The 14164-nt window shown below is 45.2% G+C and overlaps 1 protein-coding gene and 1 long non-coding RNA gene across 2 annotated transcripts; one reads left to right on the plus strand and one right to left on the minus strand.

Moving 5' to 3' along the window:
- Positions 1–547: 547 nt before the first annotated feature.
- On the minus strand, positions 548–13437 carry LOC121593951 (acetylcholinesterase-1). The gene is made up of 2 exons (XM_041916753.1): positions 12360–13437; positions 548–2400 (listed from the first exon to the last, which is right to left on the minus strand). Exons 1-2 carry the CDS (start codon positions 12796–12798, stop codon positions 914–916), a joined length of 1926 nt encoding a protein of 641 aa, XP_041772687.1. The 5' UTR covers positions 12799–13437; the 3' UTR covers positions 548–913.
- Positions 9726–10963, plus strand: LOC121593960. The gene is made up of 3 exons (XR_006004874.1): positions 9726–9919; positions 10051–10159; positions 10232–10963. It is a non-coding gene; the product is annotated as an uncharacterized LOC121593960 (long non-coding RNA).
- Positions 13438–14164: the final 727 nt, after the last annotated feature.

Here is a 14164-nt window from a genome sequence, read left to right on the forward strand (position 1 = left end):
TGCCAGCTAGTGTAACAGGTTTACAGTGGCATCGAGTATGATTTGAATAGACCGTTGGAAGAGTGTAAAGTAGTGATGGGAAAAATAAAGTGTTTGTCGGAATCGATTACGGCTAGCTCTGCAGTTTTGTGGAATCGATTCCGGACAGTAGGTCAGGAATCAGTTTTCGGAATCGATTCCGGAATCGGCTCCTGAATTGGAATTGACTTCGGAATTGGTTCCGGAATCGGATCCAGATTTTATTCCGGAATCGACTCCGGAATTGGAATCGGTTCCGGAATCGGAATCGATTCCAGCATTGGAAACGGCAACGGAATTGATTCCTAACATGGGTAGGTCCAATTCCGATCTTCACTAGTGTAAAGCGATTATTATAAACTGCTTAGCTATTTGGACTGTACTAATGAAATGTGAGAATGATGTGATAATTAAATGTATTTTTGATCCAATTCGAACTTACGGTTGTTTAAGAAGTGGAGACATGGAAATGAACCACATTCGACAGAAAATATCTATTCTACTGGTGCGATTTACGCAATTAATTTGGTAATACGGACCGATCCAAATAATTAAATCACATGTAAGTTCTTTGCTTTATTTGTACATATATATTTCTGTCAACTTGTTTCAGTTTCGGATTGTAGGAAAAGTAAATAATATTTTAGCTAGACAACAACGGAAAAGCCTACGCCATTTGCCTACGGTTTCATCTAGAAAAACTAAACCCAAACAAAACGAAACGCAACCCCCATTCTCGTACGCAGGCACACTTTCTTGGTACGCACCCACCCAGCCGCCCACCCAATTCCGCTATGTACAGGAGAGTGATTTATTATAAAAAAAAACGCCGTCCATCTTTCAGTGTGCAGCCGGAGCAGCAGCAGCAGCACCAGCACCACCCCCCGTACCCTTACTACGTCCGCGAGGCAAAGTGTGTCCGCGAGTGCAGGTGAACGAATGATTGTAACAGGATAAGGTTGGCTAGCAGCAACCCGGCCACAAGGCTGCCACTCAGTGGCGCACCCCGCTCGGCCCCGTTGTACGTCGCGTTGCAGCACTGGGCGGCAAAGTTGATGACGCTCGGGTAGTAGTGGTTCCAGAACTTGACCGCATCGAAGCTCATCGTCGTGTGGTCGCTCATGTTGAACGACCGGTCGATGATCAGCACGCCCGGCTCGGTAACGGTGAACTTCTCCCACCGGATGTACACGCCCACCTGCGTCGGGTTGGTGAACTTGGCAAAGTTGGCCCACAGCGTCATCACGATGTCGGCCACCCGCTTGTCCGCACTGTCCCACTGCATCTGGTCGGCGAGGGCGAGCCAGTACGGCAGGCCCCACAGGAAGATCAGCTCGAAGTTGTGCGGCACGCCGACCCACTCGGGCACGTCCTTCAGTGCGGCGGCCGTCCGCGGCTTGATGTCGAACCGGTACACGAACGTGTCCGCCTGCTGGCTCATGTGCATCGCCAGCTCGATCGTCGGCGCGACGTACTTGCGCTCCGTTGCAAACTCGATGTACTTCCGGCGCAGCGCGAGCGGCTCGGTCGTCGGCGGGTACGGTTTGTACTGATACTGGACCGCCTCCATCACGATGTCCATGTTGCCGCCGCACAGCGTCTCGTTGAACTCCATCTCGGCCAGATCGCTCATGACGACGTCGCCGAGCAGCGTGTCGAACATCTCCGCGCCCAGCCCGTGCTCGAGCATGTCGCCCATCGTCAGCTCCAGCACCTCCTCCATGTCGGTGTGGCCGATCAGCAGCGGCACCCGGCGCAGCTTGCCCTGATGCACCAGCATGTTCGGGTGGTCCGGGATGAAGGGTGTGGTCGTGTTGCTCAGGCCCTGGTCGATGACCGGGCCCCAGTCGATGGGGGGCGAGTTCTCGGCCAGGATCTGCGCGTCGACCCGCCGCAAGCAATCCATCAGCTTTGTGGTCGGCCGACGGAAGCACCCGAAGGCGGTCGCCAGCTCGTCCAAAGAGGATGCATATTGCTTGGCGGTGCGGACGCTCGAGTCGAGCAGCAGACTGCCGGACATCAGGATGGCCTTGTGGAACATGTCGTCCGTCCAGTCGCCGGACGTGAGGTGCAGACCGACGCAGACTGCCCCCGTACCGTGGCCCATGATCGTGACCGAACCCTCGTTCCCGTTGAACAGCCGGATGTTGCGCTTGATCCAGAGCAGCGCGGCCGACTGGTCCATCAGGCCGAAGTTACCCGGCGCCTCCCCGTCCATGCTGGTGAAGAACCCGAAGATGCCCAACCGGTAGGCCACCGTCACGACGATGATCTTCTGCTTGAACACCATCTGGAATGGATTTAACGTGAAGGGCGTGTCGCCGTCAAAGTCGCCGGTCGGAAAGGTAACCAGCACCGAGTACCCGTCCGTTGGCATCGTTGCTGTCCGGGAGAAGAGAGCGGGGGGAGGAGAAGATGATAAGAATTAATTGATAATAAAATATTTCAAAATGACTCAAACATCGAGTTTCCTCTTAATATTATACACAGTATGCTATCGAGTAGTTAAACTCTTCCCAATCACATCTCGATTACGCGGCGAATACCAAAATCGTGCCTCTGTCGAAATCTAGAGGTCGACCCAATCGATGAAATCGATGAATCGATGAATTACCATAGAAACGAATCCAGCCTGTTAAGTCCTTTTAAGGGAATCCACAAGGATAGAAGGGGCATGATAGGCTCAAGTTGAGGTGGCAGATTAACAGATGCAGGCGCGAGACTGAGAGCGATTTTCGACACTCTAGCAGTAGACCAAGACCACTAAAGCGGTCGTAGGGCCGTATTAGGCCATATCCAGTACAAACATGTAGAACAGCCAAGATTGTAGTATCCCATTATGCCGACCCCAAAACCCTTGTGGAAGTTAGTTGAGTTCTAAATGCTACCTTTTCTCCAAAAATACCTTCATACACTTCAGATTAATACAACTAGAACAAAGAAACTTCAAATTACATACAAGTAGCTGTGTTGAATAGTATCGACCAATCATCCTGAACACATCACAATTGGATGACAATGCCAAAATCAAGTTCCTAGGGAGATGAGCTTGTCCACTTGACTAGATGTCGATTCTGAGTTCAGAATAGGGCCCTTCTTCTTATTAGCGTAACGACCTAATTCTTATGCTGCTTATGCCGGTCTATACAGGCTTTCGAGACTTTTTTTGATACCACGGTCCATATGAGGCTTGAACCCATGTCGGTAAGTCGTACGAGTTAACGACTGTGCCTGTGCCCGTTCAAGGCGGTTACAGTTGGTATGGCTTCCAGGGTTGTTATTTGTGATAAGAAATCGGTAGAAAATGAGGATGACTAATATGTTTTCTAGATAATTGCATTACGAATTAAGAATCTACTATGAACTAAGAAGAGCCTAAAATCAACGAATCTACTAAGAAATATAATACACTAATAAAGAACTAATAATTTGACTTCTATCCTTTAGATCGCTGGGCATAAATGATCTTATTATATTCTTCATTATAATTGATTGATGAGCTTAATTAGAATCCAATATAAATACTGTTATGATTAATTATAGCAACAATTTGTGGTAGGTTCACAATGAATCGCGTTCTAAGCACGATTCGATTCGCTCACTTATCAATTATCGACAGTTTGTCATCGAACGATTCGATCGTTTGATTAATCGTCGAGGTCTTCTTTGCCCATTGACAGTGTTTTGTGTCTGCAGTTGAATGCTTTCCCAAACAACCCCCTCAAACACAAACACAACCCAAACAACTGGCGGCAAAGCCCGGTGGTGGTGGCCCTTAATTTGTTCCACTTTTCTACTTCCACTACGGGCCACGGGCAGAGTACGGCCACGTGATATAAATTATGTATCCTCGGTGGCGTTATACCGCGAAACAGCCACAACAACACAGCCACAAAAAAGCGACCGTGCCACCACAACGGTGAGTTTGGTGAGTTTGCAAAATCATGCTCGCGTGTACACGAATGAAGGAGTTACACACAGAGGGGCGAGAAACTAACCTAGTGCCCGACTGGTCCGACCGCGTCCGACGCCAGTTCGTTGAACTTCGTTCCGGCGGAAATCGAACCTCCTGGTCGCGTAATTTTTAAGAAGCAAACCCGAGGGCGGCTTGCTTTCTCTGTATGCGTGTGTGTGTATAGGGGTCTTTCAGTGTTAGTGGTGTAAACGCCGATGCCAAGTAGTAGTAGTAGTAGAAGCAGTAGTGAAGGTAGCTGACAGGTACTCTGCAAGCAGTGGACTTGGAGGATTCCGTAGGCACAGGCTCTTTATCAGCACGAGCCGATCTTGAAATATTGATGTAGGGTTCACTTTTGACACTACGTCTGAGTCGCCGGACGGAGGTGTATGCCAGCGAATGCTGAAGACGCGACACCATATGAAGGTACAAATTCTTTGCTTAAGAAAATCGGAGTACATACCGCAGAGAAACTCACACAATTCCAGCTAATGAATGTAAAACTTTGACCACAAATAACGTGAAACTTTATTAAAATTCGTAGTGGTACTTTGCTGAACAGGGTTGTAAATTTAAATCCCATTAACTACTGCGGACATACTGCAAACATCAGGAGATACTAAGAAACCAGCAGAAACCTTCTACTGACAGGTCTGGTGTGTCGCATGAACTTTGGTGCAAGAATTTGTCGTCCGTTTAAATATTTGACAGGTCCGCCGTAACCCTCTCCTTGGTGAACATCGCTCCGCGGGTTTTGGCCCCTACTTCAGGGGGACAATTTCGGGGACAATTTCCGTAACAAACCGTAATTATACGCCATACCCAACCATCCAAGCTGTTGTTGTAGCGCCCTCCTCGGTAAGTGCTACGCTAATGGGAGGGAATTTTAAATCTGAACCCCATTGCATCATCGGTGGACGTTACAGGTGTGGAATTTGGGAATTTGATGTTTGCGTGTTTCAATGGAACCCACCATGGGTAGAGTAGGAGTGTGGTGTTTGAGAAGTGTTTTACGGAGCAAAATATGGGGCAAAATGTGCGGTATGTCGCAGCCTATTGTGATACGGTTACGGCTAGAGTAATATAACATTTTATCGGCTCGATTGGTGGGATGCATGCGATTGTTGACGTGTAGAAAGGTCGCACAACGTTCTGTTATACTAAGAGTTTTGCGGTTCTAGGCAGCGTCTAGACGCAATTTGCTAGCTCGTCTTATCGTTGTTTTGTTGTTTTTTAGTTTAATTTTCATTATATAAGCAGACAGCAATGGACCGACGCGATGAGAATTGTCTTTCTTCCACTTCAAGTACCTAGTTCCTATTTTAGATCTCTTTTAGGTCGCGCTTCATGCACGGAGTGTAGAAACTGGTCAAACATGCTCTTACAATGATAAAAAACGCGATAGTCCCAAATGTACACGTGCCATTTGGTACGCTCATTAGGTCAACGGTGGACGTCCAAGTTACCAGCGAAATCATCTCGTACAGTAGTGTCCTACCCTCGGTACGAATCTACAATATCGCTGCCCCGTAAGGAGCTTTTCTTAGGGTCAACGGTGCTACAAAAGGGGTAGAAACCGATCCCATTCCAATGCCCGCATGCGTTCGGTAGCGACGTTGGAGCACAATTAACTTAGTCACGCGATTAAACAACGGGACAGGAAGAACGAACAACATTAAGAACGACATACACACACACATACAACCAACACATTTGTTGGGAATTACACCAAACGATCCCACACACTCAACACGGTGAGACAAAATTGCAAATCGCGTCTTATCGGAGATTACAATTAACTGTCATTTCATAGTCAATTAGTAGGAAGGCTCCATCGATGATTGACCCATCCGATACGGCACGGAAATGAACAGATGGCGCTTAACTAAGCGAATGAGGTTAAGTTTGATGGATATCCTGTCACTGTCGAATGCCACTTTGCCATTTTCGCGCATGGTAGTAATTTGAATGGAACGATGATGATGGCTGATAATGATAAATTGGCGGAATAACGAAGTGTCAGTGTGGAACAGTACAAATCTAACTGGTTTATTTTAAACAGAGCGATTTACGACTATAGAGAATGAAATCATGCTGCAATCATTGCATAGAGGGGTTAACTATGAAGTATAACAACGATTGAAAAGTTAGTAAGTACAGTCGAATTGTAATTTTTGACAGTTCATATGTCAAATCAGTACAATTTTCTCCATCAATCGTCAGATGAAAAATAACTTGAAATGTTCCCAAAAGTTTCCTAAAAAGACATAAATAACCAAATTTTCTTCACGAATTGCATTAAATAAGTAAAAACTAAAATTAAATAACTAAAATCGATCAAAAACCCGTTATTATCAAGTAAATTTTGGCTGTAAAACGTGATATTTGACATACGCGAAAATCCGAGTTACGCAAATGTCTCCGGAACGCATTATTCGTGTAACTTGGGAAAAGACTGTAATTAGTATATGTATGTTAGTACAATTATGCAGTAACTCCAGTAACTAGTGTCCGAATAATAGAAAATTTGTTAAATTATGAACTTGTGGCTGTAGAAGACGATTATTTATGTATGTATTCATTCATGTATTTTCTCTTTGCCACCTTCGAAAACTCTTCTGTACTGTTATACTATTATACGCTGGAGGTTATTATATACAACAGTATAACACCAGCACTGTTCAATACGATAAACTAGCGATCGGATTGTAGTTTGATTTCCTTTATTAGTACTCCACTAAGCCAACATTAAGATCGAATGTGTTAACATACCTAAATGTTGTATATTTATTTACCCTGGCCGCCATCGCCAAGACGCTTCTGCTAAGTGCTTTTGTTTATATATTTTCCTATCCACCTTCCTCGCGTTCATGTAGCATTAAGCGATGTAAACCCACCGATTTGCATATCGATTTCGGGGAAAAGACTCCCCTCTCCGTTCATACACATTCTTTGTTGTACACACGCTTAAACCGTCGACCACAAACAAACGGGTAGGTACAGTGTTCCTTCGGGGTAATCTGTCTTTTGTAGGTAGGCAACCTGCGACGGGTTTTCCCCTTCCGGAAACTGCCATGATTCATCCGTGTGCCGAAGGACGGTACAAAACCGCTTAGAACACTCCCGAAAAACCGGTGCTAGGTGTGGAACGGGAGCTACCACTAGCACCAACTTCGATTACGCTAGGCACATATAAATTTGAAGGTCTAATAGAATCTCATAAATGTCAGCTTGCGCCATCGTGACGACGCTTCCTCGCCGTCGAAGGTTAACGTGAAATATTGCCACCGAGCGAACAAGCCAGCAGCGAAAACAACTGCCACTTGGTGGCGATATTGTTGCGGCACTAGCCACTCCCATGCAAGACAGCTGAAGTTGTTTTCGAAGTAATTTTATTGTGTGTATGCATATGGAACCGTTTTACGGCACGTCATATTTAAATTCTTTTCCGAACAACCTTGAAAGTGAGATGGCACCGCATTTCACACAGCACCGAACATCGGGGATTGCTTCGGAGAAAGTCAAGGATGCGTGGTTGGTGAAGCAAAACAAAACGAAAGGTTCTGTTGATTTGTGTTAGTGAAAGTCTACTGTGCACGGCACGGCCTAAGGGAGCAGAAGAGCTTAGGTTAGTGCACGTGCGCGTACGTATAACAGTATGTGATTGATCTGATTGATTTCTTGCTAATGCTCTTTTGGCAATCCATAAACCGAACCCAATCCAAGCTCCTCTCCCCGTTTCGTTACGCTCTAAAGTTGTTCTTTCACGCACAAACAATTAGCTGAGCACTAAACATCCGCTTTCTGACAAAAGGGTACGCGCGTCCATCGGGCACACGACCCGCCCGCCAGCGTTTGGAGTTGTAAAGAAATTAAAACTTTCACCAAACCACAACCGATTACAATCAATTACACTGGTAGTGTGGAGGGGGAAACTCACGCACGATACGCTCCCAGAACAGAGCAGACCTTTGCTGTTCACTTGGCAGCTCAATTATTGGAAACTCTCTACTTCGGCTAAGGGTTTGAGAAATCGAAGAGGTAGTACATAGAAGAGTCCTCGATAAAGATTCAATTACCGGGCGAAGCGGTGTTGAATGTGCGTGCTTTCCCACCACCTAGATGGCGTTCCGTTGTAACTTTGCGGGTCTTTGGGGTTGAAGTCAAAGTTTTCACCCCCTAGCAAGGAATCATAGCAAGCGTGGTATGACCTTCAAATCGAGCATTCGATCCAATCAGAAGGTGAGAATCCCGAAGGTTTCAGGCAGTTCGGCTCCGGATGTGTTATTTACTCTGGTATTAACACATCGGTTTTCTGGCGGGTTTTTATTTTAACACATCCCAACCAGCTTCTCGGTAATTGCTGCCGTTCGTGTCGTAAATCAGACGATCTTATTACCATTTTTATGATCGTCTTACGGGGCGACGACAAGGCACAATGTGTCAGCAGTGGTATGAAAAAGCTGCTAAAGCTAAAAAAGGATTCAACGCTCTCTTTTTGACCTCTAAAGCGTTCTTCCTTTTTTGTACCCGGCACAAAATCACTGCAAAGAGAAATGATTAAATGTTTGGCTTTTGTGTGTGTGTGTGCATTTTTTTAATACATAATGAATCTGCTTCATCCATCTGCAGCAACGTCTGGTGGCTGAAGGTGTTGTTAAGAGTGCTACATTCTAAGCTATGACCCACGGTGAGTTCAGGGTCAATCGGTCGGTTATATAAGCCTGCCGACAAAAATGTACATAATTAGAGGATTGTACTGTATGTGTTAGGGAAAAAGGTTCGCTGATTGATGTAAGGATCGACTGATGCGATTACTAATGCGGCTGAGTGCGCGTGATGTACTTCTTGACCGCAACAAACAGGTTCAATGTCAAACCGAGATTCTCTTAATGAAAACGGGCATTAAGAGTTTCTTCTTACTAGCACATGCTGTTGTAGATTTAGTGATTCTGAGTAGGATGGTGTTAGCTGCTATTATGTTCATGAGAACGGTTTGAGGTACATATAATTAACATAAAAAAGAACTGTTTCAAATCAAACAAAAATGTTAAAAAAAGATATAACGTTAAACCTAGTTGTTAGACCATAATAATAAAATTACTCAAATTACTATTAAGGAGGTCGCTATTTGCACTTCGATTGCTTACTATCATTGGGATCGTAGCTAGTAATTGGCACGATTTATATATAGAAAAGAAATCCGACTTTTTTTTAGCGAGCGATTTAAGCGAATTTTTCAAGCATGCCAACTAGAAGGCGTTTAACTATTGAATCCCGACTATAACAACATGATTCAACTACATCAAAGTATTAGAATAAAGGCCTTTTGACCTTTTATTTGTGGGTTTTTTTTTGCTTTTTAAAGCAATAGTTTATTCAGATAAAATTCAATAAAATTCAATTCCATTATCAAACCCACAATTTATAAGAAATTAAATCGGAACTGTTAACAACAACCAAAAATCGGGTATTAAATAACTTTCAAACGTGCACTTCGTGAGTGCCAACATTTGGGCATCTGAACCCACACAGGGGGACCCACACCAACCGCTCAATGCAATAAAGAAAAACAATTTTTCTTGCCATATGGAAATCGATTGCCTATTCCGCTATTCCTTAGCAACGCTGCTTTAATGCTCCCCGCCACCATCCTATCTTCTTGCCAGCCCCCCCTCCCCTTGATCCATTTCTACACACGTGCACAATGGAGGTGTTTGAATTTTCCACCAGGGAAAGGGGCCTACTTTTTTCGCCCTCGTAGCAGCGTGTTCGTGAAACTAGCAGGCGGTGGTTTGCATATTTTGCAAGCGGAAAGCTTACCCCATGCCGAAAGGAAAGACAGTTTTGACAGTTGAATAGAATAGCGCGTAGAAGTTTTGCCTACAGTTGTTTTGTACATGTTTTCTTCTTTTTTTGTTGTTGTTTCGTCTATTCATTCAAAATGTAGGTTAGAATTGATGTTATCATTATTTTGCTTTGTTTTTACGTCTGTATGTTGTTTGCTGCATTAGTATTTGTTTCAACTGTATTTCGAGCAGTTCATTCAATAGCGAATTGCATTTACTTCTTCACAGGGTAACACCGTGCTAGAATGATTTTCCATCGATGTGCTTTCGTGTGCCATGTGGACAAACATTGGATACCTATTGGTCCGTTATAGTCCTAGCTTCACTACACTTTTGTGTGAGAAAATGAGCATGAAAGCAAGAAATTAGTGCGGTCTCTAATTTTCCATTTATGGTTAACCCATTTCAGGTTTACGTGTGACCTAATTTGTTTAGCGAGGAGTTTAGGTGTTCCTTGCTATAGAAATGTGCCTCTTGAAAAGCGACCGCTTGATGAGTGGGTTACCCATTGCAAAAATAATTGCCGGAATGGTCATTAGGCTTGGCATAGGTGCCATGCAGGAAAGTGATTTCCTCACTCTTCATGATTTTTATTGTATGTGTTTTGGAGCTTTCGAGGCTTATGTCATGCACGTTGGAACTAACTTTGTGGTTTGAAAAAAAAAAAAAAGATTCAAAGCTCCAACGCTGTTCCTTATTTGCAAGAAGGTACAAACATACAACATTTCATACACTAAGCCAATCGCAATTTGAATAGATTATTCCTTATCATCGCAAATTGATGCTCGACTATCGTTTGAATTATATATAATTATGATGATAAAGTCACCGAGGCTACGAATTAGTAAAAGTGGGCGCAAACTCGCAGCAAGATACTTATCAGTACATGCTTGTCTAGCAGGAGGAACACCCTTAAGGGCGCTCTTTGAAATGTAATGCTTCATAGGTTCAAGCAGGTCTATTTTGAGTGATGATTAGCATACTGTTGATATAGTTCTGCGATAGGTAACCATCACCGTGTTGTCGGCAGCGCTGTTTTCCCTATTGGTTTGTTCTCCCTTTTCTGCCATTTCTTTCTGTGTTAAGGTTTTAATAAGCGTCAATAATAATTTTCACATATAAAAGCAAGATAATAATGCCACATTCTTCATTATACACATTATAACACGCATAAAAAATGAACTAAATAATAAAAAGTAAACGTGTATGATGGAGACGCCTGGTGGTTAACTGTTTTTAAATTGAAAGTAGGTAACTATTTAACGTTAAATGTAAAACACCTTCATAAATCATTCCACAATAGGGAAAGGTAAACCTCCACTGCACTATATTTTTGATGCATTACGATTTATGGGTTCGGTGTCTAACGTTAGCTAACGCAAAGACACACACACACAAAACACATCACACAACGATGCATGTGTTTTCCCCATTTTGTCCCAGGCTTTACTGTGGCCAGGCCGGGATGACCGGCACCACAGGAAACGTCCCCAGCAAAGCTCAAAGCGCTCCAAATATGCTTTCACTAAAAAGTGCACTCAAGAGCAATAGCATCGGGCAGCAAAACGGGCCATGCAAATGGAGGGAAAGAACTCGCTTCGCCGGCCAACGCACCGCTACAACGCAAGGGCCCTACAGCTAGCCTTAGCTAGTAGCTTTGGTTTATTTCATCCAACCGCCAACAACAGTAAAACATTGCTCTTCGCAGGAAGTCAATGGCCATAAAATCAAAATTTGACTCCGTTCAAGGAAAAAGCCACAGCGTGGCTGGCACCTTGGCTACTCGCTTTTTATTATGTTCTACCCACTCATGCGTCTTCCTCGGACGGCGTCTTTTGTCAACGGTTTTGTGTGTTGTGTCGCGAAGGCAAAGGTGGGATTTATGATTTCCCCTTGTGCTGTGGCATGTGGTCGTTTTCCCGCTCGATTCTTTTCCTCGATGGCGAGAGCCACGTTTGGCTTGCGGAGTAGTCGGCCAACGTTCATTTTCGGCTCGTTGGAAGGTACGACGGGTTCAATGTTCAACGTAAAAGTGTGTCACTCTATCCACTGTACGCTATACCGGTTGTGGAATAGCGAAATAGTGAATCGTAGGAATGTTAAACAGTAATAGTAGATAGATGTAATAGTAGATGAAAAGAACTAAAATATCCTCGAAAATGTAATGATTTTCGTAATCTAAGAAAAAAAGGCTTTTTTCGTAGCATCTTTTCTCGGTCTTACAAGTTGATTGCTGGTTTAAATCTCATTGGTTCTCTGATAAGTTTCCATATTTTGAGCAAATCACCAACTAATTCTGCATTAATCCCACGATCGTCATCATTACACTAACTCTGATCTAGATTACAGGAAAAATAATACACTATGAGCGGTTTATTCACTTGACGCACGCCATTGCCATAACCAACAACTTTCTCCATAACCATAACAAAGAAGAAAATTGTACAGAACAGAATGTTTCTAAACGCCTTGCTCGCTGGTCCTCAAAACATACCACCACAAAAACAGCTTTGCCGACCCGTTCAAACCATACTTACAGTCCGGTATGTAGATGTTCAGGAACAGACAGTCCTCGTCGTACTGCCGATCGCCACCACCATCGCCTCCACCACCGTCGTCGCCCGACCGGATCAGCTCCATAAACAGCTGGTTGTGTCGCCGGTGGGTGTCGCGCGGCATGTGCCAACAGTGCGGCGCCGGGCTGGTCGCATTCTTCACGCCCTCCCAGCTGGGCAGATTGTCGACTACCGGCGGCGTGAAGCGCTTCTCGTTGACCGGTGCCTGCGCGTACGGGATGCCCAGGTACGCGACGACCCGCTGCGTCCGGAACATCTTCATGTACATGCCCATCACCGTGCCCTGGTCGGGGATGGTGACGGTCGGTGGATCGCGACCCAGCCCGCCCCGGCACAGCAGTGCCAGCAGCAGCACAAACCGGGTGAAGGTTCGGCTCGGAACCGTCGACACCGTTACCATGGCGAAATTTCACTTTCTCCCGCTCGCTTTCTCCCGGCACACTCCGCACTGAACCGTACCGGAACTTTTTACACGTAGCACACCCGAAACTGGGACGTCCCTCGGGGTCCTGGGTGAGCGGGTTTCTTTTGGTACAAATTTTCGAATCTAGACCACGAACAGGATAGCACCGCCCCAGACCCAAAGGGCCACACACCACTACCAAACAACGCGCGGCACAGGTTCAACAAACAAACAAACAACCAAACACAATCCGGCACACTGACGACGGAAAACGGGTGCACGAAAACAAACCGTCGTCGCGGCACCAATTCTGCAAACCTGCTTGACGTTCTGCTGCTTCGTGCGGGTTCAATGGTTGTTACGTATCGAACACGAATTGACAATCTCGAGAGCAGAATCGAAGCAATCGAAGGTTGGCGTACAATATCTTAACTCCACACTCTCTTTAACCGCACAGTTTAACCCAGCACGGGTGCACACAGATACCGCACAGACACGTGTTCCTGAGGGGAGGGGGGGGGGAGGGGGTTTCCACTATGGTAGGCACACTTTCCCGTTGATGGCCATTGCCCGCCTAACGGCGCCGCAGCACATTGCGAAGCTGTTGTTTCGTTCGTGGTCGGCGCTTGAATGAGCGTTCGCTCGGCTGGCGTTTTAAGGGGTACTACTGAGCGTTCGTCCTGGTTCTAAAATTCCGTCGTTTTGTTTTAGAGCCAAGGGGGCGAGTCCTTCCCTGTCCAAGCTAAGCGCCGGGGGTCTCACGCGATACACACGTACGGGGTGAAAGTAAACGGGGCACGCGAACGAACGCCGCTGGTATACAAATACAATCTCAGCCTGGTCAGGATCAGGACAAGTGTGTGTGCGTGCGTGGTTAACAAAGGAAACAGGGGGAAGGAGGTATGCGTAATTCTTTAGGAGGAGTACCGCGTTGGGTTGGACAAAAAAGGACTAATGTCTTGCACGCTTGAGGGTGAGTTTAAATCATGAGTAACTGGAAGTTATTTGACGCAATGTATTACAGGAATTAACATCGTTTAACTAACTCTTTAAAGGAATAATGTGATTAAAAGAGTTTACGAACTATCTTCCCATCATTCTACCTTCTCGAAAGAGTGCGATCTATAAGAATCTAATAGGTAGCACACCTGCAGATATAAACCTTGGCCTAATCAAGTCATCGCGATTCTTTTCTCCTTATGTCTTCAAGCTCTTGCTGTAGGTTGTACAGAATTCCCTTGTACCTGTATGTGTGCAGGCAACGCTTTCTTTAACGCCATACCATTTTGCAAAGGGGTCCTCTGGTAATTGTACTGAAGGCATTGTATAGGCGTGTGTGAGTGTGTGTTAAGAGTCTCATAAG

Source organism: Anopheles merus, chromosome 2L (genome assembly GCF_017562075.2).
Source record: "Anopheles merus strain MAF chromosome 2L, AmerM5.1, whole genome shotgun sequence".
In the NCBI taxonomy this organism is placed as follows: Eukaryota; Metazoa; Arthropoda; class Insecta; order Diptera; family Culicidae; genus Anopheles; species Anopheles merus.

What these genes read in the sequence shown, in the direction of transcription:
- LOC121593951 (XM_041916753.1), bottom strand. Translation starts at nt 12,798, where the DNA reads ATGGTAACGGTGTCGACGGTTCCGAGCCGAACCTTCACCCGGTTTGTG. An exon ending in GAACATCTACATACCGGACT is followed by an intron (nt 2,401 to 12,359) that starts GTAAGTATGGTT and finishes TCTCCCGGACAG; the next exon opens with CAACGATGCCAACGGACGGG.